A 15,962-nucleotide genomic window follows, 5' to 3' on the forward strand; every position below is an offset into this window, starting at 1 on the left:
CTTAAAAAACGACTTTAAACTATTTTCGACCTAACTCAAAAATTAAAAACAAAATTATATCAAGAGGAGTTTGGCCCGGTGTTTTCTGTATTGAACTTGGTTGAATGAGTAGTATAAACTATTGCTGTTCGTATTCGATTTTACGAATTGTTCTAAGAATCCAATTAAACGGATAGGAAACAAAATCTCCGAAGCTGATAAAAAAATCTGATTTTTTATGAATTCTATACCTTCAAATATCTGAATTTGCATTTGTTATTCGTATTGCAGCTATTCGAAAATTTCGAGATGGAATTTGGCAGTTTTTCGAACCACAAAATTAAAATATAATTTTTTTTTGCAGTTAAAGTTTATCTGACTAACATTTTCAATCATAATTTATTTGGAAAGTGAACTTTTGTTGTATTTTTTGTTATTTTATGTGAAGTATTTTGTATATGGAAATGATTTGCGCTTTTATTCTCTATTCATACTTTTCGGGGCCCCTTTTTTTACTGACCTAACCAAGCTGTCATCGTACATAATTAGAAAGTTAGCCAAGTTCATAGAATTGTCAGATTTGTTCACTTTTACCTAATGGGGGAGTCATTGCCGTTCGGCGTTGGTCTTTTTACTAACCATTCAGTCTTCGCTATTCCTGTGGTACCACAACGGTTCATTATTTGAGTTCAAGTGGGGTTTCTTGGACACAAGATCGCCACTTCAACCTATTTAATCCAATCTGATCTAAGCTATATGTTACATACCAGTAGTATTTTTGTTAAAAGCGATGCCGATCTTGATTGTAAGATAGTTTATTGTTATAAAATCAAATGCTGAAGAATGATCAATAATAAAACCGACTCTATTAAAAGCAACATCTGCAAAATTTATCTCTTACAATCCCACACATAATGGACTAATTGTTTACACATAAAAACTAATTATCAATTTCTTATGGCAATTGAGTGCGGAATGTCCATGTTGTACTTGCCTCCATCCAAACTATGAAAAACCTGATTAAAATTCATAATTCGATGCGATAATTAATAAAGTTTATGTAAAATGAAAATCAGTAACCAAAAGAGCAACAACAAGCTAAAGCGTTGGCCCCATTTATAGGCCAACTATAAAAATTGCATAAGCAATAAAGAAAACAACCGAAACAACTTAAAATTCAAGCAATACATATAATTGCAATGATAACAACAATTCATGAAAAGTCTATTAAGTAATGTATAACAAAAACAAAAAAAAAACTTAAAAAATAATACATAATAACAGCAACAAATCAAGACATTTATCAATTTTATTGGTATCATTTCTGTTTAGGCCACAACTTGAGTTTATGCTCAGCGAATAATATTCACAAATCTGTAAATTGAAGCGGTTGCACTGAAGTTAGCCAACTCTCATTGCACATTTGTGTATATGGTTGAGTGTTGCATATGTATGTGGTATGTGTGTGTTTGCAACTGTGCAGACAACTTGTATGTTGCCGCAACATAAAGCCAACAACACAACAACAACGCACATGTTTCTACACATTTTCTGACTTTTTAATGTTGTTTTGTTTTTTTTTTTGTGTGTTTCATGTGAATGTTAGCGGGGAGTAATGATTGCAATTATGCCATTGCTTGCTTATATTATAACCCTTACAGTCAGCCGGCGGCAGCGCTAACTCAATAAGTGGTCTATCTTCGACACAGCCAATCACACGCACACATACATACACACGGTACACATGCGGTAATGGTAATTTCAAATTTTACACGTTAAAGAAAAAGTTAAGCAAAGCAGCATTGCCACTCTTTTTCATATGAAAATTATAATTTGGCTTACGAATTTCCACAGGGCGTTGCATGGGTTCGCATCGAAACTATTTTAATACGCGAACACGTTTATTAACTTCAATTACAAATTTTTGAAATTTACAAACTTTTTAACTATAATTGTTTTTTTTTTTTTCTTTCAATTTTATTTTGGTATTTATCTTATAATTAGCATAATAGTTTCTACTTTTGGTTATTCATTGATTTATTACCTTTAATTAAATACTTTGAAATGTAAATAGTTTATTTGCTTCTCCTATTTGTATTGCATGCACAAAACTTACAATATTTACTTTCACTTTTACTCAAAAATTGAATTTACATTTACATATTAGTAATTATCAATATGTATGCATAAACATAAATATAAGTTAACATTGAAAATTGTGTTTAAGACACTTCAAGTTCGATTTTTCTTTAAAATATATCTTTATTAATATGTGCTACGTGATGCCAGTAAAGCATTTACCAGTCTGTTTTCATCACAATGCAATTGAGTCCAATCAATTTTTGGATCCGTCCCATTAAAGAGTTCAGGTTTCTTCGCTTTGATTCAGGTTGACTTCAATTAAAAACTCATCAACGCCCAAATTGACTTGACTTCAATCGATTTTTTGATCTGCCCTTGAATTCAATAAGTTTGGCCTAAGATCATCTCATTTAAAACCCCATCCATCCCTAATCCATTCTTACTCCTATATAATCGCCTGACTCCCGCACTGTCATTGCCTATTCATCAATTCGATGAAATAAATTGGATACACTATGACAGGCCAACGACTACATGGCCAATTTACTCCAAATGTAGAACCTTTGACTTTGTACACAGAAGCAAACTAGAAGTATATAGGTTAATATTTGTTTTAACAGGGCACTGGTCTATAAGATAGCGTGGGTTAAGTTCGGCCTACCCTGTAGTATCTCCTGATGTGCATGGCTACTGCCGTTTAAGGAAAAGACACCAGAACACATACTGTGTCTATGTATGGGCTTGTCCAGAACTAGGATTAAGTTTTTGGGTGCCCCCTTTCTTAACAGTTTTGGCAATATTTCCAGCATTACCATTGGCCAGACATTCCCAAACAATACATGACATGACAATATTAATTTTGTTCTATCCATTATAACGAGGAATTATGGAATCAAGTTCTTTTTTTATCTATAAGAAAGATTGACTTCACTTAAGCTAACCTATATCCATCCAATTGTTTTACACAAGTATATCAAAACTGAACATGCTTACATGTAACACACTATCGTGTGTTACAGTATAACATACTTCTAGTATAACGGATAACCAATGGGCAATTTAACGATCGATAAAATTATATCACTAAAATATTTGTTATATAGAATTGTCAAAGCATTATTTAACGAATAATGCTGAAAAAATTATCGAAAAGAATAGAAAGACAGCTTTGTTTAAAAATATTTTACTGTCGACTCTTTCACTTACCATGTCAGAACCAATGTGGACCATGTTAGTTGGCATTGTCTACTCTATTTAGAATATAATCGTTAGAGTGTATGACTAATTATTTTAAATCTAAACTTTGTTATAGATTTTGTTCTTCGGATTGATTTTCGACTTTTATGTGAACTTCTGAATATCACTCATTGTAAATTTACTATCGTGTTATTTGTCTAGCCATACCTTTTCTAATGGTGCATATTTTAGAATAAATTTTGAATATTTTACTATAGTATTAGTATTCATACATTTTATAATGCAAAATTAATTTAAATTTAATAAAATGGAATGAAAAGTAATGACAATTAAAATTGTCTTTAATGTGATAATGGTAGAACCTGTGATAATGTGATAATGCAACTAGAGCTACTGATTTTGCAATCTAAATCTCCGCTTATCATCGCGGAGAGGTCTGATTTGTATTTTGATCTCATGTACTGTAATGATCAAATATCACTCTCAATTCTTGTTGAAATTTTACTATTTGTGAGGATTGTTGAACTATACTGATTACAGCAATAAAAATATAGGGCTATCATTTAGATGAAAATAAACTTATCTAAATTTTCAGTAGGGGATATAATACAGGTATTATGCTGTTCACAGATTTCAATAATACTTTACAGATTTGAACTACTTATAAATAGTATTAATTGTATTCTAAATAATCACATTACATCGATATAATAATAATGGTATTATTCTCTAAATTGCAGACATGTATTAAACCGCAACTGACCTTATTTCGAAAGTTTAAGTGAAAAAAAAATTACAATAAGTTATTACCTTGTGTTGAAAAACATTGTAGGTTCTATAATAGAGAGCAACAGCTAGTAAATTAAAGAAATAATGCCATAAAAAACAAAAAATAATAACAAAAAAATTATAAACAATAATGATTTACTCTAATTTGCATTTCGAACGCAGGTGTTTTTTATAGTCAAGTTCCAATTTTACAGCTGACATGTGATGTCGATAGAAACCACATACACTAATAATACTGGTTGAGTAGGCAGAAGAGATACGAAGAGTGTGTGTACGTATATATAATAAGAAAATAACAATTGCAATATCTACAATTGTAAACTTTACAACAAATAAAAATTACCCACAAATCTTCAAGTCTCAAAGTAATAGCATTAATAGTCATGAATCTATGCGCAGAATCACGAGCTGAAATGTACACATAGACCTGAGAAACACCCACAAAAAAATGTTAAGAAACATAGAAATTTTATTTATTTATTTTAAATTATTTCATATTGTTCCTTAAAACAATTAATAATCGAAAAAAAATATATATATGTATATGTATGAACTTGCCGCACTAACAACAGCTTTTTTTGATGTTTATGACAGTAGAAAGTTATTAAAAAAATTGTTAAAAGGTTAATTACTTTTGTGTTAATAAGTTCTCAGTAAATGAAATAGAAAATAGAAAGTGAATATTTTTGAAACATATTTTCATTACAGTGAAATCAGTCAGTATTCACGCTTAAATTCAAATTATTCACAACATGCAGTTTTCTGTATTTTTTTTTTGTTTCACAATTAATATTTTAAAACATGAAAGTCGCTTTTTAAAATGTAAATATAGAAATAAATTCTCATTTTTAAAAAAGCAGAGAAATTGTTTATACAGTTGGTTTTTTAAAGTTAATTTATTGATAATTCTAATCTTCTAGATATGTTTTATATATTTTTTTATATATTTCTGTATTTACTGCAATTGTTTACAATGGTTTATATTTTTAAATGTTTATAAAATTATTATTATCTCTATATCTCATTAAAGTTTTATATAAAATATCTTGTTCCTATGTTCTCTATTGTTTCTTAATTGTGATTATATTTATTAATAACAATTACAAGGTATGATCGTTGATAGCGCTGATTTAAAGCACATTTAAAACGCTGCGCATATGGTCTAACCATATGAACTGCTTAGTACTTTAGATCACTAATTCGAATTAAATTGGCAAGAAGAGTAAGGCGCTTCATTAATAAATCGTGTGAACTAGATCAAATAAATTTTCTGTGAAGCAATGAATTTCTAGTATTGTAGACATTATTTTAAGTGTTTTAATCAATTTGATTTGTTTTTCTGTAAATTATATTTTTTTTTCACAAATTTTAGCTCAAAAATTTGCTATAATAATGTGAGTGTAATCAAATATTATTGTATATACAATAGTATCTTAAATAATTTTGCTATTAATTAATTTTGTCTATATGAAATAAATTTTTCTTTCATTCCAACTTATAGAAAACGATGTTGTTTTTATTAAAATCTTATATCTTATATATCTTAATCTTATATTTTAATCTTATATCTTAATCTTATATATCTTAATCCTATATAATTTAATCTTATATCTTATATATCTTAATCTTATATCTTATATATCTTAATCTTATATCTTATATATCTTAATCTTATATCTTAGATATCTTAATCTTATATATCTTAATCTTATATATCTTAATCTTGTATCTTATATATCTTAATCTTATATCTTATATATCTTAATCTTATATCGTATATATCTTAATCTTGTATCTTATATATTTTAATTTTATATCTTATATATCTTAATCTTATATCTTATATATCTTAATCTTATAACTTATATATTTTAATCTTATATCTTATATAACTTAATATTTTATTTTATATATCTGAATTTTGTATCTTATATATCTTATATCTTAAATCACAAATCAATTTTAAAATTTGAGTGGAATAAGTTTTCAACTATTACTGATAAAGTCGATGCCTTTTTAATTCTATACTATTTTTTTAATATACTTAATTTCTAATATATGTATACATCTACTCCAAAATAAACCTGAGTCGTCTCAAATAATACTCTGCGTTGTTTTTGATTATACAAATTAAGTAAACTTTGATTATGTATATATTGTTTTTAAGGTGTGAGTTTTTCATTATGTACTAGGTGATACGAGTATTAACAGATGAATTTTGTATGACATACATATTTTTTTACGAACTAAGTATGAATTTTATTATAGTTACACATTACATATTTTTAGGTTTAATATAGTTTTCCTGATATATTTAAAAATTGGAGAGATCCATGAATGAGAGAGATTTGCATTAATTAATAACATATAATCTAATACTAGACAATGGCGTTACAACTTTAAATATTTTAGTTTCTATGTCAATATTATTAATATATTCATTGTATATGAATAGTTTTAATTTTTATTGTTGTCTCTTAAACTTTTATTACCTAAGGTACCTAACCTAAATTATATTTTCTTCCTTCAACTTTCTATAATTAAGTGTCAGAAGTTCAGTGACTGTGACAAAACGAAGATAATTTCCGAATGACCAATTACTGGTTAAAATTATTTGTTTAAATTCATTACTTCCGTGTTGCAAATCTATATAGAATAATAAACATTTTGCCTTGTTGTTTGTTTGTACTTCTTTATAAACAAATTAGTCTTAAAGCCTATTAATAGTTGTTTTCAAGTAAAAAAAAAACTTTTTGTTAAAAATACAATTCTTCATATATCTTAGATTATTCTAAATTTTTTTTTTATTAAATTCAATACAATACAAAAAGTACTTCTATTCTCAAAACTTATTTTGTACCATTTTTACGAGTCTACGTTTATTCATTGGGACGACTCAGTGCTGTTTATCTATTTCCTCCATTAAAGATTCAATGTTTGAACAGTGGAACGACTCAGGGTACAACAACGACAATTTTTGTTAATGAAAAGAAAATAATAATATATATTAAATTAATTATTAACCCGATTCCCACGTTAATAAAATGACTGTAAAAATAGGTTATGAAATCTTAGCACCCGATTTAATTAATTTATTTTAACGAAGGTTTGAAGTAACGACTAAGAATCACACGTCTCCCCAGATGAGCAACTGCCGCTACTATTGCTAACAGGGACGCTATGAGCAGGTTTCTGTGGGTTATAACAATAACTTTAAACGAATTTGATTGTTAAGAACATTATTGAAGTAGAAAATATTTTTAGATTGGAAGAAAAAAACAATAGGTGTTAAAACCGGCTTCAGTTATTTTTAAATATGTATTCAGTGACTTTTCTCAATGAATTATTATAGATATAATGGTAAACTTCGAATTATAATATCCATTGTGATATCCGCGGAGAGAGTCTCCTCAGCTAGCCTGTACAAACTAAGGTTGTTGACCAAACTAACAATGGTTAGAATTCTAGAACTCATTCGTTCAATAAAAATTATAAAAAGATTTTGATTGAAGATATAGAGCAGAGCAGATACAATGAGTAGAAGATTCTACAAATCACAGAATCTGCGAGTGTCGGTATCCTATAGTCCCATTAATGAAAAGTAGTATGTTATTTAACTGATGGTAGTTAACAGGCAATATTTAACAAGTGGTAGTTAAGAAAAGGTAGTTAACAGTAACCAAAGCTAGGGTACAAGTGGTAGTTAATAGGTGGTAATTAACTGATTGTAGTTAACACATGGTAGTTAACAAGTTATGATGATAGTGAACAGACAACGTTTAGTTGAGAAATCAGTGATTACTTGAACTTCAAATTTATTTAGACTGTGAGATTATCACTTTACTTCTTGACTCAAACAAACTGTACGGACGGAGTCAGTTCAGGCTTTCATGGTTCCAAGTACTGATTTAGTTTGACAGACGACGATTGATTGTGGGACTTGGATAAGCAAATACATGCTTAGCTTATTTAATTTAATTTATTTTTTTTTGTGTAATAATTTTTAGTTTTGAATTTACATTAAATTATACACAGATATATATTATATTTTCAAGATAGTAGTCAATTGAGAAATCAGTGATTAATCTGATTTCAAATTTATTTAGACTGAGAAGATTATTATTTTACGTCTTAGCCCAAATAAATTGTAACCTGGACGGTATTAGGTTTTATGATTGACAGTACTTTGATATAGTAGATATATAGTATTTCAATTTGATAGGTGAATATCCCGCAAATGTTTGAAATCTTATTAAGGGAGTTCTATCGTCCTTTGCAAGCATATCAGCAGTTTCTCTATATATTTATACATTTACGTGCAAATTGTTTAATTTGGCATAATTTTCTTTAATTTTAAAACATTTTCATTTAACTATTAATTTCTACAACAATTTTAAGAGGTTGCTTTTTTGAGTAAAAACTTAAAACTTATTTGTTGTTGCGGAATTAGCATTTTGGATTTGCTTAATAAATCAGCTTAAGTTTAATGAAAAGAGTTTTCTTTCAATTAGAAACTGTTACGATCAATAACCTTAAATATATATATACAAGTGATTTAGTTTATTGCTAATGACTAAATGTGCTTAAATTGTAATATTATTTTTAGTTAAGTGTTAGAAAAACAAGTACGTTTCCATTCGTTGTCTTGGCTTTAACATTAACAGGTATGAAAAATTTGACCTCATATACTGTGAAGTCTTGTAATTCATTGCGGATAAGTCAATGCATTGAAGTACCGACCATAGTAACTTACATTATTTACTGTTACTGGTTTGTGACTAGAAAAGAAACCTTAGCATGGTCAGCTGAAGTTTCGCATAACCTGTTGGCACCGCTCACAAATCAACTACAGCTGTGCTGATATGTTAAGGTACTTAGCCAGTTTATATTACCCGTACCTTACCTTACCTTACCTTACCATTAATGGACTCTATCTTACCTTACTTGTTTTCTGTTCTTGGCAAATCGCTTATAAGTTACACTTATTGACATAACACGTTTGCAACGGTTTTTTTTTTACTACAAATTGGCGTTACTAATTTTTTTTTTCAACACGTTATTACCTCTTTCGATGGAAGTTTTTGTTTGGAACGGTTTCAGAGTATCTTTTGTACTTACACCGGAAAACCACTGATCAAATGTTTTGTCTTGTAAGATAATATAAAGCTTAGTTAACTTAGTAAGTCAATTTGTCAAAATAAAATTATTATTTTAAATATTTAAACAAAATGTCAAAAATTTTGAAAATTTTATTTACTTTTATTAAGTTTTGGTATTTAATCGATTAAAAGCTAAAGGGTGAGCAAATTCTGATAAGAACATTTTTTTTTTGCGCTTCATGTTTTCATGATATAACCTTTAGCACTATAGTATATAAATTAAATTTTATTGTATTTTATTTTTTTTTATTTCGATTAACATTTTTTAAATTCTAACTTTAAAAATCTAATATACGAACGCATATTTGCTAACAAGAGAACGCTAAGCCGCAATGTGCTGCGCTGCTGTACTACTTTAGTGCTTCTGTCAATGGCTCCTGACATTGTTTACACACAGCAAAACGGATTTTCTTTAGAATTATTTCATCTTGTATCTTTTAGTTTTTATGAGCTTCAGATATTTAAAGCACAGTTGCCGTGGCTCGTGTACTGATTCTCATATTCACGGTTTCATGCAACTATTCAAATTTTACTTTTCGCTTTGAGTATTTCCCCTTCTACCAGTTGCACGTGGTTCGTTAATGCTTTATATGCTAATGAGAAAGTTTTCATTCAACGAAAGTTAAAAATTGTTAACATACATGCATACAACAACAACAACAACAACATAATGTGATAGATACAAAGATATTTAAAAATTGATATACTTTCAAGTGCTACAAATTCTTTGTGCCATCATAAAAAAAAAAAATTTTTTTTTTTGGATTTTTTTGTTTATATGATAAATGTTTTTTTAAGTTTATATTAATTTGTTAAACACGTTCATGGACTCACGAGCATTGTTGATTTGTCTGATAAATTCATGAAATATAGTATATAATTTTTTAACTTCTTTTATTATTGATGTTAAGTGAAATTCTTTAGAGCAAACGCCGCTTTCCTATTTAAAACTATCTAAACTATTATGACTGCTTATCAAATTTTTTATTATTTTTTTTATAAAGAATTTGATTAATTTTTTTTTTTAAATTAACTTTTTGGTAATTAAGTAAAAGTTTAAAATTGACAAAAAATTATAATTATTTTTATTTAGCATTTTAAATCATCGGGGGTCAGTGGCCGAATGTTAGTCTGATATGGTTTAAGATAAAGTATATAAATACTAAAACCTTAGTATTTTATCTTACTTCCTATAATAAATTATATACTGTAGTCATATTGCAAACTAGATAGTCGATCTTATTAGACAATTAATCTACATGCCATACTCGGCTTAATAGAAAAGATTTAGTAGAGCTTAGTTATGCTCAGTATATCTACAAGAATTTGTGTTAACAAATTCTTCATTGTATCATTAACCTTTTAATATATTATTTTACTGATATTACAATGCTATCTGTGTACATAAGAAACCAGAGACCACTAAACCACCTCTAAGGAATGAATGGAAATTGTGAAAATGAGAAAAAAATAATAGAATCAGTACTTACCGAGCTTGATTTGACTAAGACTTATCTAAAATCACCAAAAATTATTTGTGGCTTCTTATATGCAAGCAAGAAAAACTTAGAATCAACATAGGAATCGTAATAGGGCACTATAAACTAAAATACCACCTTACGAGACTGGGTATACTTATGGATGCAAACTGTAGATTCTGTGAAGAGAATATTCACATGTGTGTATATACGGAATAGGCTCCTGGATATTCTTAAGGAAGAGGCAATAAAACTCTGTAAAGTAGGTTCAATACTACTCTTTATTGAAGCAACAGGGCTGAGAGACCTACTCTAAACCCAGAAGGGGTCACAATAGATTCAACGGTTACAATATCACATCCCCTAACAATAATAACATATGCAAGCAGTGACGTATTTAGGAGAAATTCAACGAAATATATTTCCCTTGATAATGAATCTTAAGCAACTAAAACTATACACTTCTGATATTTATTTTCTTATTTATTTTAATTATTTTAATTAATATTTCACATTTAGATTTATCGAATCTGTTTTGTATATATTAATAAAGATTTTTTATAGATTTTATATAGATTTTTATAGATTTTATAGATTTGTAGAGTTAAGTACAATAATCTAGCAATTATAGCACTCAAACATAGTTCTCAATATAACTACAATATAGATTGTAATATTCATATATCTATTTTATAACTACTAGCTAAGAAGTCTTTTGACTCTAAAACAAAAAGTTAAATATGAAAGTTTAGTTTGAATATTTTTGCTCAAGTTACAAAGCTTAATTAAATTATTAAAATTATTAATATGTGTTTTGAATATAATGTGTAACAACCTAGAAGGTAATACTAAATATTGAACGTTAATATATACAACATATATTTGTTTTTATATTTCAATATTATTATTAACTGGAAATTTTGTTAATTAAATGAAACATTGGAGAAAATTGTTAACCTTTATATATAACTATTAAAAGTGAAATTAAAGGAAGTGCTGAAACAGTTGGTTTGGGTTTTTGAGAAAGAAGTGTATATAAGTAAAGTTTTTGAAAATAATACCAACAATAACTGCTGCTAAAACTTATTATAAATAATTATTACAAATCTTTAAAAAAAAATAGTTTCTAGTAGATCCTTTCGAGGAGCAATCCTATTACTGTTTATTAGAATTTTGTGAACTAGGAAAGAATGTCGGCGAAGAATATTATCTAGTATATTCCCCCTTGGCACTAACTGTTGTTGACGTTTAGCGAACTGGGAAAGAACTATTATATTCCCCCATTTTCACAATCCTTTATCTCTTATTATAATTAATTCATTAAACTATAAAAAAAACTTTCACAAAAAATATTTTCTAATATACGGCCCCATGTCAAAATATTTTATCTTGTGTTAGAATTAATTTATATATTACTATAATGTAACTCTTATTAAAAAGAAATATAATCTAGTGTATTATACAACCTCTCTTCGCACAATTTTGGCTAGGTCACTGAAGAAGGGGTTGACTATTTGTGGTTGCGAAAGTCAATACATCTAAAACACATACGTTTTTGAGATTTTGATCAAATTTATATATTAATATATTATTTAGAGATTGCTACTAGGTGTGTGAAATACATCATACAAATATCTTTCACGTGAGATCTTAAATCCTTTTGAGATTATTTTCGTTGACGTGTCTGAATATAGCTAGCAATATTTTGGCCATAACTTAACGGATGTTTATTAAGATATTTCAATAAGTCGAATGTTTGTGGATTGTTCGCATAAACACGATCCTTTGCCTGTAATACACACCATAAAAGATTCAGGTCGTAACAAATCCACATGCGTTTGCGCGTAATTAATGTCCACATCACAAAATATTACGGTTTGCGGACAGCACGGAGGCATAGGTGGGTGGAAAACCATTATAATATTTGGGAATCACTTTTGACAAACGTTTGAATTGATATAAACATCCGAAATAGCAAACGCGAAATAGTTTAACTCTTAAATTCTACATTTCCTAATCGATTCCAACTTGAAAATAGAAAAGTTATTATAAACTCAAATATTCTTATGGCAAGTACATACTGTACGGAGTAGTGTAATATACTGCCATCAAGCAAATTATACAGTAAAGCCTCAAATACTGCCATAAAGCAATTACAGATAGCACAAAATCTGGCTTTAAGAAGACTAATTAAGATTCCTTGGTATATTAGAACAACAAACATGCATAGAGATCTAAGGATTGACTCAGTGAAAAAATATATCAACGATAGAGTCCTAAATTTATTTACAAAAGTCGATGCGTTGCCCAACCCCGCCCTAACAAACCTTAAGTCCACCTCAGGACGCAAAGGAAGATATGCTGATCTACGGTCCGTCAGCAGTTAAAAGATAAATAAATGATAATAATTCTAGTATAGTTAAAGCTTAGTGTGGGGCACAGATAAGCCTTCTAGTCACAAAAGAGTAAAAGTGCGCAATAGTACTAACTCAAACCACAACAACAACAACAACAACAAAAGTAAAATATAGTAAAAAAAATAGGTCCTGACATTATGTTCCAATATTCATAGTATTACAATTTTTAAGTAATAAATAATTATTTCTTATATGACACATTATAGTATGAATAAATAATTAATATAAATGTTTATATTTTTTTGATTTCAGACTAAACGCAAATAAAATAATTCTCTGGCAAGATGACGACTGACTGTGGGACTTGGATAAGCAAATACATGCTTTGTTTATTTAATTTTATATTTTTTGTAAGTATTTATATTATAATAATATAATATGATGCTCTATATTATAACAAATAATTGACAGATAATTAAATCTGTCAATTATTATTAAAGTAATAAATAATAATAAATATCGGTGTAAACTATAAGAATTACCGGTGCGCAAGATAAGATACTTTCGTCTTTATGTTTTTTTATTTTATTGATAAGATATTGGTACCGCTTCTTTGAAAACATATTAAATATTTTACCGACGTGCAGTACGTTTTGAGTTGAGAAACACTGGTCTAAACGATTATTTCTACATTTTAGACGTATTAGACAATAATAGAGAATAATTAAAAATAACCTATAAAATGTAAAAATAAAAAATAAATATTAAAATAAAAACACAACTATGTGATGTTATACAAGTAAAAGGAATAAAAAAAATTATTAGTTAATTCATTGTCTGGATTTGAATAATTTTTATGCATTGTGAGCAAACGTGTTAACTCATAGATTTTTTTAAATTTAGCTTCGACTTCATGTTCATTGACTTTCATTGTTATTGCGGTCAAAAAAATGTTTTATTAAGTTTACTACTCATCTACAGATTTGAAAGCATGTTTTTAATTAATTAATCGTTTTATTTTTTTTTTTTTGTAAATTTGATTTATAAATTTTAATTACTTAATTACTTGCTTTTTCAGGTACTTGGAACGATTATGCTCGGCGTCGGTATATGGTTATGTATTGATAAAGCTTCTCTAATTGTGCTACTCAAACTGGTCGAAGGGAAACATATCAATGTAAGTGAAAAATTTAATTAATTACATTTTTCTTTATCTTCATAAACAAATAATTTGTTATTTGTTTGTGCAATTAATTTTCTGCATAAATATTTTGTAATGGGTAGTTTTGTATCTTAATTGAAGTATTTACTTTGTTTTCCTTAATGTAGAATTTTAAATTAATTTTAAAAAGAAATCCATATATATATATAATTACAAATTCATTGCAACCTCTGCTACTCAATTATGAATCCCTACATTAGGAAATCTACTGAAATAATATTGGAGAATATTAAAATTTGGCTCTACAATTTTCAGACAACTGTACTGCGATATTGTACATAAACCATCTTCTATTCAATTTAAATTTGATTCTCATCAAAGAGTACCTTCTTCTATTTCAGATAGTTTTTTAATATGTCAGATAAAAATTCGAATATCACATCAACTAGTAAAGTCATTTATTCCTGTTATATATCTTTGACTCATATCTTCGATTTATCAATAAATTAAAAACTATTTTTTAATAGATTATGCCTGGTAATTTATTATCAAACCCAGTATGTCCACTGTCAGCAGGACGATCAGACAATATACCCAACAACAAAAAAAAAACGGATATATAAAAATAGGTTCATGTGTTTATTACAAAAATCTAAGGTTATCACGCCTTCACATCGATTCCGGACTATATGTGTTGCAACTGAATGTTCAACTGATTTTCTTTTGATACTTCCATTAATAACTGTTTTGACTCAACTAAGTTAGGGTCAATCCACATGGTAAACCGCTAAACTGTTGCTGTGTACTTCATTTTGTTATATATCTGTTCACTTGTTCTATGATATACACAAATCTGAAATCCAATTGAAAAATATCCTATTGGTGTCCTATTGTTTAGCTTCCTATTATCCTATTGTATAGCTTCTAAACCTTAACACAAGTTAATCTAAATCTTCATATTCTCAGTTTCCACAACTAATACAAGTTATTCTATCCATTCTTTTTCCTTACCTTATTCTTTTTTCCAAACTTTTCCATTTATTCTTACTTTTCCTAAGTTCCTTAGCTTTTGTACAGGTTAGACTAAATCTCTCTATACTTTTTTTCGTCCTATTCTTCCTTAATATCGTATTCTTTAGTCTCAAGTCTTTCTTTCTATCCTTACGCTTCCTAAGCTCCTTAACGTTCATACAGATAAGAGTAGATTTCCTTGCGTTCTTCCTTCACCCCATCCTTTCCCTTTACCTTATATTTTGTCCCAATCCTTTCCTTTTATGCTGATAACCCATAAGTTTTTAAGCTTTTTTATAGACTAAATAGACTTAATGTCTTTATAATCTTCTTTCACCCCCATCCTTCCTCATTACCTTATTCAATGTTCCAAATCCTCATTCCCTTTCAGCCTTATGCTTCTTTATATGGTTAACTGAAAGGCGGGGGTGCTTTCTTCGTATTAAGACTTGCCAAATCGATTATAACAACAACTCTAGTGCAGGGGTGAAATATTGGAAATTATTTATAGTAGTATATTATATTATTTTGAATTTAATGTAATAACATTTAAATTAGAATGTTGTTAGATGATTAATTAAATACTTGTATGCCATTACCATAATAATACCATATATTATTATTGTGTCATTCATAATTGTAACAAAACTTATATGTTTTTCAGGAAATCGATCATTTAATCAAGAAAGAAATTTTCCTCAAAATTCAAGAAGTTTTTTTTCATGTAATTTTATTTTGTTCATTAATT

At 27.9% G+C, this 15,962-nt stretch overlaps 2 protein-coding genes across 4 annotated transcripts in view; both read right to left on the reverse strand.

The window, feature by feature from the left end:
- LOC119670810 (potassium voltage-gated channel protein Shaker-like) overlaps positions 1-15,962 on the reverse strand; it is a 536,527-nt gene that overhangs the window by 317,127 nt on the left and 203,438 nt on the right. The gene's annotated exons all lie outside the window — the stretch shown is intronic.
- LOC119673336 (sphingosine kinase 2-like) overlaps positions 12,351-15,962 on the reverse strand; it is a 5,804-nt gene continuing 2,192 nt past the window's right edge. The window contains exon 2 of the mRNA XM_038084598.1: positions 12,351-12,473. Within this exon, the coding sequence (XP_037940526.1) occupies positions 12,351-12,473 (123 nt within the window). The remainder of the gene's footprint in view (positions 12,474-15,962) is intronic.

This window comes from Teleopsis dalmanni, chromosome 1 (genome assembly GCF_002237135.1).
Source record: "Teleopsis dalmanni isolate 2A chromosome 1, ASM223713v2, whole genome shotgun sequence".
Taxonomy (NCBI): domain Eukaryota; kingdom Metazoa; phylum Arthropoda; class Insecta; order Diptera; family Diopsidae; genus Teleopsis; species Teleopsis dalmanni.